A 14,265-nucleotide genomic window follows, 5' to 3' on the forward strand; every position below is an offset into this window, starting at 1 on the left:
GACAGATGGAGAGAGAGAGGGAGAGGGAGAGTTAGAGAAAGAGAGACAGAGACAGAGACAGAGAGAGAGAGAGAGAGAGAGAGAGAGAGAGAGAGAGAGAGAGAGAGAGAGAGAGAGAGAGAGAGAGAGAGAGAGAGAGAGAGAGAGAGAGAGAGAGAGAGAGAGAGAGAGAGAGAGAGAGAGAGAGAGAGAGAGAGAGAGAGAGAGAGAGAGAGAGAGAGAGAGAGAGAGAGAGAGAGAGAGAGAGAGAGAGAGAGAGAGAGAGAGAGAGAGAGAGAGAGAGAGAGAGAGAGAACCCACACCTAGTCTCTCTACTGTATTAGCTAACCACGTTCCAGTGCTCTCCTCTCTGTAAGCAGATGTGTGGACTCCCTGGACCTATCACACTGCTCCAGATCCACTGGACTAATCCACACAAATAAACCAATTGAGCAGTGTTCATCTGAAGAAGAGAGAGGTTACCAAGGAACGTGGCCAATACATTATTAATTGGTTTGCAAATGTGGTAAACCGTAAGAGGATTTTACCATCTGCAGCAGGAGGGAGGGAGTAGAATATATCTCTCCATTATAGGCTGAAGAGTGAGAGTGAGCAGTGTCGCTGGCCAGCCGCTGGCCGTGGAGAGACGCTGACCTCAGAGGTCACCAGAGGTCACCGGGGGGTCATTTAGGTCTTTTTAGCTCCTGTAAAATAGGTATTTAGTTTTGAACGGTTTGAGCTAGAGACCAGCGGTTTTCTGCATTGTAAAGGTGCAACCATGGGCACAAAGCCATGCTCCGTTTGTTTCTCAGTTTGTTTTCAGTGGAATTCTCTGCAAAGTCAATGTCTGACGGCACAGAAAGGCTCAGAGAAGCTCAGTGTCTGAACGGCCCAAAAATAGCATTTGAGAGGGAAAAAAATGTTGTCCACTTTGGACAGTTCACAGGGTTCTTGCCTATAAATATGAACGGCGATCCACACAAATCTATTAACTAAATTTGCAGGTCTTCAAATGCCAGTCAGAGGAATTATGAGTGGTTGTCAGGGAGATTGATGGCCTAGCCTGCCTTCTGAGCATCCTGTAACATAAACAGTGTAAAATGCAACAGTAAAGCAGAGAGAGCAGGACTCATGCTTTGCATCATTCAAACAACCTGAAGGAGACAGAGGCAGATAGGAGAGACCGCAGAACAATCTTCACTGGCCTCTTCAAACCACAGCAGCCTTGGTTGCCAGCCCCACCGACTAGGAGGCCTGTTCACATTTTCATATGTTAATACTAGACAGGGCTGAAGTGCTCTAGATGTGAATATGCCACACAAACTGCTCTACTTGAACGTTTGTAGCTTGCTTAAACGTTGACTCAGCCCAATGAGCGAGGCACAGAGTAAGTGTATAGTAATTGTATCCACACCACTTAGCCACGTCCTGCATTGTGAGGGAGGTAACCTAGGGAGGGAATCTTTTAACAAACCTAGAGGAGCCACCAGTGAATAATTTACTAGAGTAGCGCTAAGGCTTACCCTGTTCCCCTCACCAAAGACACGTACACACAAGCACACACACTCTGACACACACACACACACATGTAAGTGCACACGCACACACACACATGCATGCAAACTCTGACACACACACACACTCAGAGAGAGCCTGCCTTCTGCTGATGAGAGAAGTAAGGCAGAGCAGTGCCGATGGGAGGCAGAGCAGGATCTAGGAGATAAGATCGATACTGCTGCAATACCAGCTATGGCAGATTTACAGATTAGAACATTCAATGCCTGGTGTCTGAAAGGAGCTCTGCACAACATGAACCTCTCCATCTTATTCATGGTAGATACAGGCCGTTGATCAATATGCAACATCAGCTGTTAGCGTCTTCCTTAAGGTTCCTGCCCTAACTCAGATTTGAAAGACACTTTCACAGGCACGGCAAGGTTATACAATAATTATTTATGCATTAGCGGTGAGTGCAGTGCGGGGCATTGAGTAGCATGAATGCACTGAGATGGTATTATATGATGGGGCCTCTCATTGGCATTGTGTGCTGCTGTGTGGGGGTGGGTTATGAACGCGGGAAAACTGCTTGATTAAATCATCCATTAATTCAATTTCTTCCCAAGTGAGACAGATATGGAGAATTCAGGCCTCCCAGCAAAACCAAATTTAGTCAACTCGAATGAGACTAAACAAAACCAAGGGGAAAAAACTAGCGCTCATTATGCAATTGTACATTTTTATTCATCACCCATAGCCTGAAATGTATCACATTACAGAACCACATTATACAGAACTGAATACAAATCTGTTTTATTCAGATTTTATTGTAAATTGTTGCATAGATATAGCCCACATATTTCATAACTTACAGTGTATGAACAGACAAAAATTATGTGGATTCTTACATTTTTGGATTCAATCTTTAATCTTCTCCAACCATTATTCTGTAGCATGTCCAGAATTGTCCATAGGACAGTAGAGTATTTGTAGAGGCATTATGTGCGAGAGCATGTGGAGTGCAGTTGAGTGCCTGTCTAAGACTTAGCTTTGTCTTACTGTTGGCTGACTGCCATGCTCTTTGTCTGTTAGAGATGACCTTTTCCGTGTGGAGCTGGACAATGTGGCGGGAGACGAGATGTTCTACAGTAAGGTGAGGCCCTCTCCGTGAACACACACCTCATTAACATCTTACAGTACTATCTGACCAGCTTCAGGTGACACTGTTGGAATGTCTGTGGCTAACTACTCTGTCCTCTGTCCTCTCTGTGTCTGTCTGTTGTAGAAGAGAACATGGGAGTCCAACAAAAATGACATCAGGACCTGCCGGATGAAGGGCAAGCACGAGGTCAGCTGGGGAATGCATGATCGCGCTTCGCGCACACACAGACACACACACACACACACTTACAGGTTTGCGCACATGCACACAGACGCACAAACACAAAAACACAAACACACACTGAAACATGGCACAGGCCCCACTTTGCCACCTGGAGCCGGGCATTCATGGTGCCAATGGTTTGACTGGCATCTTGCTGGCTCTACCTAGCGGAAGGGGGCACGACCATGTGTCACCCCAGTGTTCCTGCTCACCTAAATCATTACACACTTCACAGGTCCAGCCTTCCCACCCTTTACAAACATGGCCGCCCCGCAGGACATTCCAGTTGCGGTGTGTGCCCTCACAAAAATGGAGGGGGGAGGTGAAACCAAGGAGGTGAGCTGAGATGTGGCGAAGAATGAACAGTGAAACAGTCCCTACAGTCAACCCAACCCACGCATGACTACCTCAGCTATTTCTCACACACCCACTCTCCCTCCTCAGCCCTTCTCTCTCCCAACCACCCACAACGGATCAGTGCCTCTCCTGTCTGACTTCAAACACATTATCCCAGCTCACACACCAACCGACCAGGGAATTATTGAAAGGTGTCTGTGTGGGAGAGTGAGGGGAGTGAAGGCAGTCCAGGTTGATCCCCACCAGGCAGGGAAAAATGACTGATTTAACACTGAAAATAACACCTGACACAAATCTGTGTGAGACACCCTGAGACAAAGGAGAATAGGGAGAGGGAGGTGGAGGAGACAAGGACGGGTATGGGGGAGAGAGGGGAGAGAGGGGGAGTCAGTCCCACCTGCATGCCCCTGAGGAGAGCCACAGGCCTGACTGAGATGAATAAAAGGCCATCCTGGCCCTAATGACTCTGGTAATGCAGTGAGTCACACGGAAATGAGGCAGAGATAAGAGCACCCGGCCCCTCATCCTGTTCTCTGTGCCCTGGCCTTCATACACACAGACTCGCACACACACACAGTGGGGTCCGAAATGATTGACACCCTTGATATAAATGAGCAGAAATGACTGTATAAAATAAATAATTCAAATACTGAGCTAAAGTCACTATTGAAAGACAACACACCCCTTTCACAGTCTTCACATTTTGCTGCCTTAAAAATAAATCCTACCAATCAACACAACCTACTCCACATTTTCAGAGTAAAAGAAAAATAATATAACATTTTCCAAATTATATATATTTTTTAAATTAGGATGTGTTGATTGCATATGTCTTCACACCCCATATTTAACACTTGGTGGAAGCACCTTTGGAAGCTATTACAGCTGTGAATCTCTTTGAATAACATTCTACCAACCTTCCACATCTCTTAGGGCAACATATAGCCATTGCTCAGCCTCAGTAAATTTGGTTGGGAATCAATGATGGACAGTAATATTCAAACCTTGTCTCTGATTTTCAAGCAGATTTAAGTCAGACTGAGACTGGACTATTCAGGAACACTCATCCCCTCTTGGAAAGCCACTGGTGTGTTTTTGACATTTAAATGTGTGTAATTGTCCCGCTGAAAAATAAAACTCTATCCCAGGGTTAGGTTTACAGAAGACTACGGTGGGTTTTCCTCTTACTTTTTACCTGGGCTTTGCTCCTTTCATATTTATTTTCATCATGACAAACTCCCCAGTCCCTGCCAGTGACAAGCATACCCATAACATGATGCTGCCACCACAATACCTGAAAATACAGAGAATCAACAGCATTGCATTCACTCCACATTACTGGCCTGTATGACAAAATAAAAAAAAGGAAGCCTGTGTTTTAAAAAATCCACTCCAAATCATACATTCTGTTTGCAACAAGGCTTTTAAGTTATACTGTTATTTTCAAGTATTGTAGTGGCAGCATTTTGTTATCGGTATGCTTCTCACCAACAGCGACTGGGAAGTTTGTCAGGATCAAAATAAATATGAAAGGATCAAATCCAGGTAAAACATTAGAGGAAAACCTGCCTCAGTCTCCTGAAAACGTAACCCTGGGATAGAATTGTATTTTTCAGCGGGACAATTACACACATATTAATTCCAAAGACACACCAGAATGGCTTTCCAAGAGGTGTTATGTGTTACTGAGTGGTCGAGTCTCAGTCCTGAAGGTTTGAATATTGCTATTGATCAATGACTCCCAACCAAATTTACTGAGCTTGAGCAATTTTGACAAAAACAACAATGGATATACAGTCTGTTGCCCAAAGAGATGTGCAAAGTTGGTAGAATCTTAGCCCGTTTTCACATTGACGATAGCAAAGGGACATTTTCGAGGCAATGGTTGGCTACTTTGAAGAATCTCAAATATAAAATATATTTTGATTTGTTTAACACTTTTTTGGTTACTACATGATTCCATATGTGTTATTTCATAGTTTTGATGTCTTCACTATTATTCTACAATGTAGAATAATAACCCTTGAATGAGTAGGTGTGTCCAAACTTTCGACTGGTACTGTATATACAGTATATATATATCATAGGCTACAGTAGGCTACTAAATACAATTTCCAGGGGCACACTGACTCACCTAATGATGAAGATAAAGCCATAGGCTACTCACGGTGATGGCCGATGCGCTCGTCGTGGCAATAGCTTATCTCAAGATGAGCTACTTTGAAAGAGTTGTTGAGAATATATATTGGTTCTACAAACAGATTATTCTTCTGTTTCCAGCAGTAGGCATTTGCTTTCAAAGTTGTACGTTTTTCCCGCAATTGTATTTTGAAATCTGCAAAAGGCAAAACGACAGCCGCAACCAACCATAGAAATAGAATCCATAAATGGCAGTTCCCATTCAAGTCAGGCCTGGCATCCATTGCTAGTGTACCTATGAGTTTATTGTCAAATTCCCAGGGTAAGAGGTTACAAAACCCTTCTATGGATTATATGTCTATGGCCACAACGCAACAAGCTGTATATTTGACACGCATGCTGCCCAAACTGTGGCCTTCCTGACTGGCAAACCGGTAACTGCCAAAATAAAGGAAACACTTGAGTAAACGAGGGATACAAAGTATATGTTACTGTATGTTGTGGGGTGCATTTTCCTGATACGGTTTAGGTCCACTTGTAGAATCTTTGCCAAGGCGCATTGAAGCTGTTCTGGCAGTTCATGGTGGCCCAACACCCTTTTAGGACACTTTATGTTGGTGTTTCCTTTATTTTGGCAGATACCTGTATGTGCTTGTGATAAAGATTAATCCACAGTTCTTTTTTTATAAACTATTGCTCCTCTGTGGCTAAATTATGCTCTCTGGTGTATTTTGAACATTGAGAGTGGGCTATGGTTGGATTTAAAAAAATATTTTAAAAAATAACATTATTTTTTGCCTCTTGGGCCTCTTACAGGCTTGGGTCCAGCCCCAGACTCACACTATTGACCAGTCACAATGATTTATTATGCAGTTTTTTTTTTTTTATGATTATTATTCATCAGTTACCCAATCAAGGCAGGGCCCCCAGTTACCGACGTGGACCCCTACCCCCTCTCCTCCCCCCATCTGATGATTAGTAGAGCGAAAGCAGGCAGCAGCAGCCTGTCTACACCTGAGTAAAAAGTATTTATTGTTTATCCACTTGGTCTTTCATTTAAAATATTCACAAATATCTAACCTTTAAATAAAGCAAAATAACTGAAAGAAAAAATAAATTCTTAACATAAAATATAAACAATTCTCAAATATGTGTGCCACAATTATTGGCATCCCTTCATTCAATACTTTGTGCAACCTCCCTTTGCCAAAATAACAGCTCTGAGTCTTCTCCTACAATGCGTAATGAGATTGGAGAACACATGACAAGGGATCTGATACCATTCCTCCATACAGAATCTTTCCAGATCCTTCAGATTCCGAGGTCCACGCTTGTGGACTCTCCTCTTCAGCTCATCCCACAGGTTTTCTATGTGGTTTAGGTCAGGGGACTGGGATGGCCATGGCAAAACCTTGATTCTGTGGTCAGTGAACCATTTTTGTGTTGATTTTGAGGTGTGCTTTGGATCATTGTCCTGCTGTAAGATCCAACCACGGCCCATTTTAAGCTTCCTAGCAGAGGCAGTCAGGTTTTGATTTAATGTCTGCTGGTACTTGATGGAGTCCATGATACCATGTATCCTAACAAGTTGTCCAGGGCCTTTGGAAGAAAAACATCCCCACAACATCAAAGATCCACCACCATACTTCACAGTGGGGATGAGGTACTTTTCTGCATGGCTATCATTCTGTCTACGCCAAACCCACCTCTGGTGTTTGTTTCCAAAAAGCTCTATTTTGGTCTCATCTGACCATAGAACCCAGTCCCATTGAAAGTTCCAGTAATGTTTGGCAAACTGTAGGCGCTTGAGTTTGTTGCTTGATGACAGCAAAGCCTTTTTTATGGCAACCCTCCCAAACAACTTGTAGTTATGTAGGTGGCGTCTGATCGTAGTTTTGGAGACTTTCTGACCCCAAGACCCAACTAACGTCTGCAATTCTCCAGCTGTGATCCTTGGAGATTTTTTGGCCACTCTAACCATCCTCCTCACTGTGCGTGTGGTCAATATAGACACACGTCCTCTTCCAGGCCGATTGTTAACATCTCCAGTTGCTTTAAACTTCTTAACTATTGCCCTGATAGTGGAAATGGGCATTTTCAACCGTTGAGCTATTTTCTTATAGCCATTTCCTGATTTGTGCAGCTCAACAACCCTTTGTCGCACATCATTACTGTATTCTCGGGTCTTTCCCATAGTAATGGATGACTATGGGAACTTGGCCTGTGTGTCACCTCATATTTATACCCCAGTGAAACAGGAAGTCACTTACGTGTTCCTAATCACTCAGGTGAACTTAAAAAGTAAAATGAATGGTAGAATACTTCAGTTAGATTTCACTCTTAAGAATTTCTAGGGATGCCAATAATTGTGGCACACATGTTTCGATTTTTATGAATATTCTGAATGAAAGACCAAGAGGATAAACAGCAAATAAAAATTTTTCACAGCCCGTTTTGCTCATATTTACCAAGGGTGCCAATATTAGTGGAGGACACTATAGTGCCTTCGGAAAGTATTCAGACCAATTGACTTTATCCACATTTTGTTACATTACAGCCTTATTCTAAAATGAATTAAATAAATAAAAATTCTCAGCAATCTGCACACAATACCCCATAATGACAAAGCAAAAACAGGTTTTTAGACATTTTTGCAAATAAATAAAAACAGAAATACCTAATTTACATAACTATTCAGAGCCTTTGCTATAAGACTCGAAATTGAGCTCAGGTGCATCCTGTTTCCATTGATCATCCTTGAGATGTTTCTACAACTTGATTGGAGTCCATCTGTGGTAAATTCAATTGATTGGACATGATTTGGAAAGGCACACACCTGTCTATATAAGTTCCCACAGTTGACAGTGCATGTCAGAGCAAACACCAAGCCATGAGGTTGAAGGAATTGTCCGTAGAGCTCCGAGACAGGATTGTGTCGAGGCACAGATCTGGGGAAGGGTACCAAAACATTTCTGTAGCATTGAAGGTCCCCAAGAACACAGTGGCCTCTATCATTCTTAAATGGAAGAAGTTTGGAACCACCAAGATGCTTCCTAGAGCTGGCCACCCGGCTAAACTGTGCAATCGGGGGAGAAGGGCCTTGGTCAGGGAGGTGACCAAGAACCTGATGGTCACTCTGATAGAGCTTTAAAGTTCCTCTGTGGAGATGGGAGAACCTTCCAGAAGGACAACCATCTCTGCAGCACTCCAACAATCAGGCCTTTATGGTAGAGTGGCCAGACAGAAGCCACTCCTCAGTAAAAGGTACATGACAGCCCACTTGGAGTTTGCCATAAGGCACCTAAAGACTCTCAGACCATTTGAAATAAGATTCTCTGGTCTAATGAAACCAAGATTGAACTCTTTGGCCTGAATGCCAAGCGTCACGTCTGGAGGAAACCTATGGTGAAGCATGGTGGTGGCAGCATCATGCTGTGGGGATGTTTTTCAGCGGCAGGGACTGGGAGACTAGTCAAAGGTGAATGGAGCAAAGTACAGAGAGATCCTTGATGAAAACCTGCTCCAGAGCACTCAGGACTTCAGACTGGGGCGAAGGTTCACCTTCAAACAGGACAATGACCCTAAGCACACAGCCAAGACAACGCATTAGTGGCTTCGGGGCAATTCTTTGAATGTCCTTGAGTGGCCCAGCCAGAGCCTGAACTTGAACCCAATCTCTGGAGAGACCTGAAAATAGCTGTGCAGCAACGCTCCCCATCCAACCTGACAGAGCTTGAGAGGATCTGCAGAGAAGAATGGGAGGAACTCCCCAAATACAGGTGTGCCAAGCTTGTAGCATCATACCCAAGAAGACTCGATGCTGTAATAACTGCCAAAGGTGCTTCAACAAAGTACTGAGTAAAGGGTCTGAATACTTATGTAAATGTGATATTTCAGTTTTTGTTTTTGGGGGATCAATTAGCAACATTTTCAAAAAAACTGTTTTTGCTATGTAATTATGGGGTACACTCTAAAAAGAAAAGGTTCCTGGAGTTTCCTTTAGGGGTTCTTCAAATTTAAACTGAACCCCTTTTAATGGATCCTCAAATAGCCTTTTGAAGAACCCCCCCCATTATTATTATTATTATTATTAATAATACACATAACAATAACAACAATAACACAATATTTTTGTTCTCAGTGTTTATTATGATTTTAGTGGCAAAGCAGAATAAAAAAATCTAAATATGAGGTAAACTCCCAGCAGAGCCCCAAGTCCAATGGGCATATCCTCTGGCGTGTTTATGTTAATGTGTTGATGTTCTCCGTATCAATAGCCAGAATGATTTTGCAGTGAAGTCTGTGAATCCCCAAAATAGTAATTATACAGATAATTAACAAAACATGCACACAACAGTATTCAAACCTTGGTTTTTGTGGTGAATGTGAATGAAAAAAACTGTTTTGATAATGGTTTTCATACACATACCTTGTCCATAATGTAGAGGCCTATGGGATATTCATTGAAGAGGTAAGTGAGGAGGATGGTAAATGTGATCTGCATAACATACCAATAAAAATAGCTTTGTATGCCTCCTCGTCTGTATACCTGCAGACACAAAATTGAGCAGTTCAGTCATCTGCACGCTATTCTTATAGCATACATATTCTTACCTCTTTGTTGATTGATATCCATTGAATTGTGTCAATTTTCTCTTTTAGAAAGATTGGCACAAATATGAAAAAAGAATATCAATTTAGATCATACAAGGGACAAACCTTACCTTAAATTGAAGAGATCTTTACATTTTTCAGTTAAGTGCCTGCACCTGCTGTCCTTTCAAATCGAAATGTTCCTGCAAGATCCCCCACCAACTAAAGAGGTTCCTCGATGAACCCTACCTCCTATGGGGTTCTTGGAAGAACCTTTTGTGGGCCATTTTCAGTGCCAAGAACCCTAAGGTTCTTTGAAAAACTTTGAGGATCTTAGAAGAACCCTTGTTGAACCCCTAATTTTTAGAGTGTATTGTGTGTAGATTGATGAGGGAAAAAAACGATTTAATCCATTTTAGAATAAGACTGTAACGTAACAAAATACTTTCCGAATGCACTGTATATAATATATATATATATTTGTTTTGCTTCCTCTTGGGTGCCCCATTGGTCTGGGCCCAGAGGCTTCAGCCCCTGTAAGCCCCTGCATTAATCCAGCCCTGCACACACTCACTCAAGTCTCTATCCTCTAGGCCCCTGTCATCCACTCACTCTCTGCTCTCATCCTCCTCCCTCCACTCACACCCTCCACTCCCAACCTCCACTCATCCACTTTACCTCCTGCAAATATCCTGTCCTGCTCACAGGATGGTTTTGTCAGATGTGATACATTCGCCACCAGTGTAATTGGTTTTGTAATTAAATGTTTCCGGTTGGTTGATCAGAAAGGGCGGTAAATTCAATATCCTAATTCTTAGCCTTTTCTCCTCCTGGTGGACCTTAAAGGAGCCATTTTACTGTCCAGCTGAATTCAGATTCCCTCTTTCTCTCGTTCTCTCCCTCTCCTTTTTTTTCTTTCTTCTCCCCTCTCCCCCTGGAGACTGTCTCAGCTGTATTCAGCCCAGACTCAGACACACAGAGAGTGAAAGAGAGAGAGAGAGAGAGAGAGAGAGAGAGAGAGAGAGAGAGAGAGAGAGAGAGAGAGAGAGAGAGAGAGAGAGAGAGAGAGATAATCCCTGGCCTCGGCTGGCTCAATGCCAAGCACAAGGGCATGGTCAGCCAATATGCAAACAAAGGAAGCTCCATGTAGACTTTTTTAAAGAGCAGTTTTGCGTTCTTATGTGCAGTAATTAGTAAGATTGTTTGATCAATATGTTGTTGATACCAACTCTCAGAGGGGGTCTGCATTTTAGTCCTCCGAACAAGATAAAACCAGTCTCACAATGATATGGTTTCACATCTTATTGTATGTTTCTTGTATTATGTTTCTGCAGATGCCCTAAATATACAGAAACTCTCCAGCTGCCCAAAACAACCTTTGAGCGGTGAACATTTACCTTTACATTTTTACATTTAAGTCATTTAGCAGACGCTCTTATCCAGAGCGACTTACAAATTGGTGCATTCAATTTAGGATAGCCAGTGGGACAACCAACTTTTTTATATTTTTCTATGGGGGGTTAGAAGCTTTGACTGGGCTGAGCGGGAACTGTGCTTCCGTAGAGGTAGGGGGGCTAGCAGGCCAGAGGTGGATAAACGTAGTGCCCTCGTTTGTTTTTTTGTTTTTTTATGGGGGGGTGGGGGAGGGGGGGGTAGAAGCTTTGACTGGGCTGAGCGGGAACTGTGCTTCTGTAGAGGTAGGGGGGCTAGCAGGCCAGAGGTGGATGAACGTAGTGCCCTCGTTTGGGTGTAGGGACTGATCAGAGCCTGAAGGTAAGGAGGTGCCGTTCCCCTCACAGCTCCGTAGGCAAGCACCATGGTTTTTTAGTAGATGCGAGCTTCAACTGGAAGCCAGTGGAGTGTGCGGAGGAGCGGGTTGACATGAGAGAACTTGGGAAGGTTGAACACCAGACGGGCTGCAGCATTCTGGATAAGTTGTAGGGGTTTAATGGTACAGGCAGGGAGCCCAGCCAACAGCGAGTTGCAGTAATCCAGACGGGAGATGACAAGTGCCTGGATTAGGACCTGTGCCGCTTTCTGTGTAAGGTAGGGTCGTACTCTGCGAATGTTGTAGAGCATGAACCTGCAGGATCGGGTCACCGCTTTGATGTTAGCGGAGAACGACAGGGTGTTGTCCAGGGTCACGCCAAGGTTCCTTGCACTCTGGGAGGAGGACACAATGGAGTTGTCAACCGTGATGGCGAGATCATGGAGCGGGCAGTCCTTCCCCGGGAGGAAGAGCAGCTCCGTCTTGCCGAGGTTCAGCTTGAGGTGGTGATCCGACATCCACACTGATATGTCCGCCAGACATGCAGAGATGCGATTCACCACCTGGTTATCAGAAGGGGGAAAGGAGTAAATGTATTGTGTGTCATCTGTGTAGCAATGATAGGAGAGACCATGTGAGGTAATGACAGAGCCAAGTGACTTGGTGTATAGAGAGAATAGGAGAGGCCCCGTGTAGCTCAGTTGGTAAAGCATGGCGCTTGCAACGCCAGGGTTGTGGGGTCGTTTCCCACGGGGGGCCAGTATGAAAATGTATCCACTCACTAACTGTAAGTCGCTCTGGATAAGAGCGTCTGCTAAATGACTAAAATGTAAATGTAAAAGAGAGGGCCTAGAACTGAGCCCTGGGGGACACCAGTGGTGAGAGCATGTGGTGCGGAGACAGATTCTCACCACGCCACCTGGTAGGAGCAACCTGTCAGGTAGGACGCAAACCAAGAGTGAGCAGTGCCGGAGATGCCCAACTCCTAGAGGGTGGAGAGGAGGATGTGATGGTTCACAGTATCAAAGGCAGCAGATAGGTCTAGAAGGATAAGAGCAGAGGAGAGAGAGTTAGCTTTAGCAGTGCGGAGAGCCTCCGTGACACAGAGAAGAGCAGTTTCAGTTGAATGACCAGTCTTGAAACCTGACTGGTTTGGATCAAGAAGGTCATTCTGAGAGAGATAGCAGGAGAGTTGGCTAGAGACGGCACGCTCAAGAGATTTGGAGAGAAAAGAAAGAAGGGATACTGGTCTGTAGTTGTTGACATCAGAGGGATCGAGTGTAGGTTTTTTGAGGAGGGGTGCAACTCTCGCTCTCTTGAAGACAGACGGGACATAGCCAGCGGTCAAGGATGAGTTGATGAGCGAGGTGAGGTAAGGGAGAAGGTCTCTGGAAATGGTCTGGAGAACATGCTTCTCATTTCCTTAGCAGGCCACATACTGCAGTAATTTGGGTTAAGTGTTTTGGTCAAGGAGAGACCACAGTGTTCCCGACAGGGAGCTGACCCTGCAACTCTGGGTCAGCCTAAAGGTGTCCTAACCATTACTGCCACATGGCTGCCTTAGATAGTCTCTGAATCCCCCCCCACTTCCTCCTCCTCTTCAGTGGAGATGTTGATGCTGGCCTGTAGTGCATTCACACAGGATTAGCATCAAACAGCCTCTGCGAGAGACAAGCGGAGCTTGGGAGAGGATTAGTACTAACATGCTGAGTAAGAGAGGACGTGGGCAGGAAGTGCCTTTTTACGGGAAAATTTGTGCTAATTTAGCACTGCTGTTAATTTGTCCTCCCCATTCGCCCTCCACCTCCACCCTCTCGTGCCACAGTCACTCTGCTTTACATCAAAGTCTAAGTCAGAATGTTGCCTTGAAATGACAGATCTGCTTCTGATGATCAGAGTCAAGCGTGGATCACCCAAGGAGAGGGAGGTGAGAGGAGAGGAGAGTAGCCTGCTAGAGTGTGGAAAGAGTTCTGTCTCTCTCTGAGCTCTTGGCTGGTCCCAGCAGTGATGGACCCATTCGAGCATGCTACGGAAACTTTTGAGGTTTTAGTGAGAAGCTGTGATGATACAGTGTTTCCCCTATATTCATTTAGCTGCGGCGTTCCGCCGCTGCTAAATCGTTGCTGCCACTCACAAAAATATGATACAAAAATATATATATATATATATTTCTTTTAAATAATTTTCGGGATGGTAAAACATTTATAAAATATGTAGAAAATATGATGGAGGTATATATTTTTGAGAACTAACAATCAGCAAAATAAAAACTAGACTGTCAGGGAGAATCTAAAATTCTAAAAATGTCATGGCATGGGGCCCCCATTGATTTTGTTTTAATGTTTGAGTCGCTGACAGTATAAGAACACTGCATAAGCCATGACAAAATGTGTAGAATTGCAGGAAACTAGCTTAATTTTTTTTTATGTATCTCCGCCCAATGTCGTTCGAGCATGGCTAAACTCGGCTATGGTAATTAGCTCATCCTCAGTTTAGTGAAAACATCATGGTCCAAGGAAGTCGATTTCTTTTAGTGGAGTTCCTTAAA

At 44.0% G+C, this 14,265-nt stretch overlaps 1 protein-coding gene across 4 annotated transcripts in view; it reads left to right on the forward strand.

The window, feature by feature from the left end:
- Positions 1 to 14,265, forward strand: part of LOC121533484 (semaphorin-6B-like) — a 163,680-nt gene that overhangs the window by 78,648 nt on the left and 70,767 nt on the right. For all 4 annotated transcript variants that reach the window (XM_041839460.1, XM_045205511.1, XM_045205512.1 and 1 more), the window contains exons 4-5: positions 2,569 to 2,629; positions 2,762 to 2,824. In XM_041839460.1, the coding sequence (XP_041695394.1) occupies positions 2,569 to 2,629; positions 2,762 to 2,824 (124 nt within the window). The remainder of the gene's footprint in view (positions 1 to 2,568; positions 2,630 to 2,761; positions 2,825 to 14,265) is intronic.

Source organism: Coregonus clupeaformis, chromosome 20 (assembly GCF_020615455.1).
Source record: "Coregonus clupeaformis isolate EN_2021a chromosome 20, ASM2061545v1, whole genome shotgun sequence".
Taxonomy (NCBI): domain Eukaryota; kingdom Metazoa; phylum Chordata; class Actinopteri; order Salmoniformes; family Salmonidae; genus Coregonus; species Coregonus clupeaformis.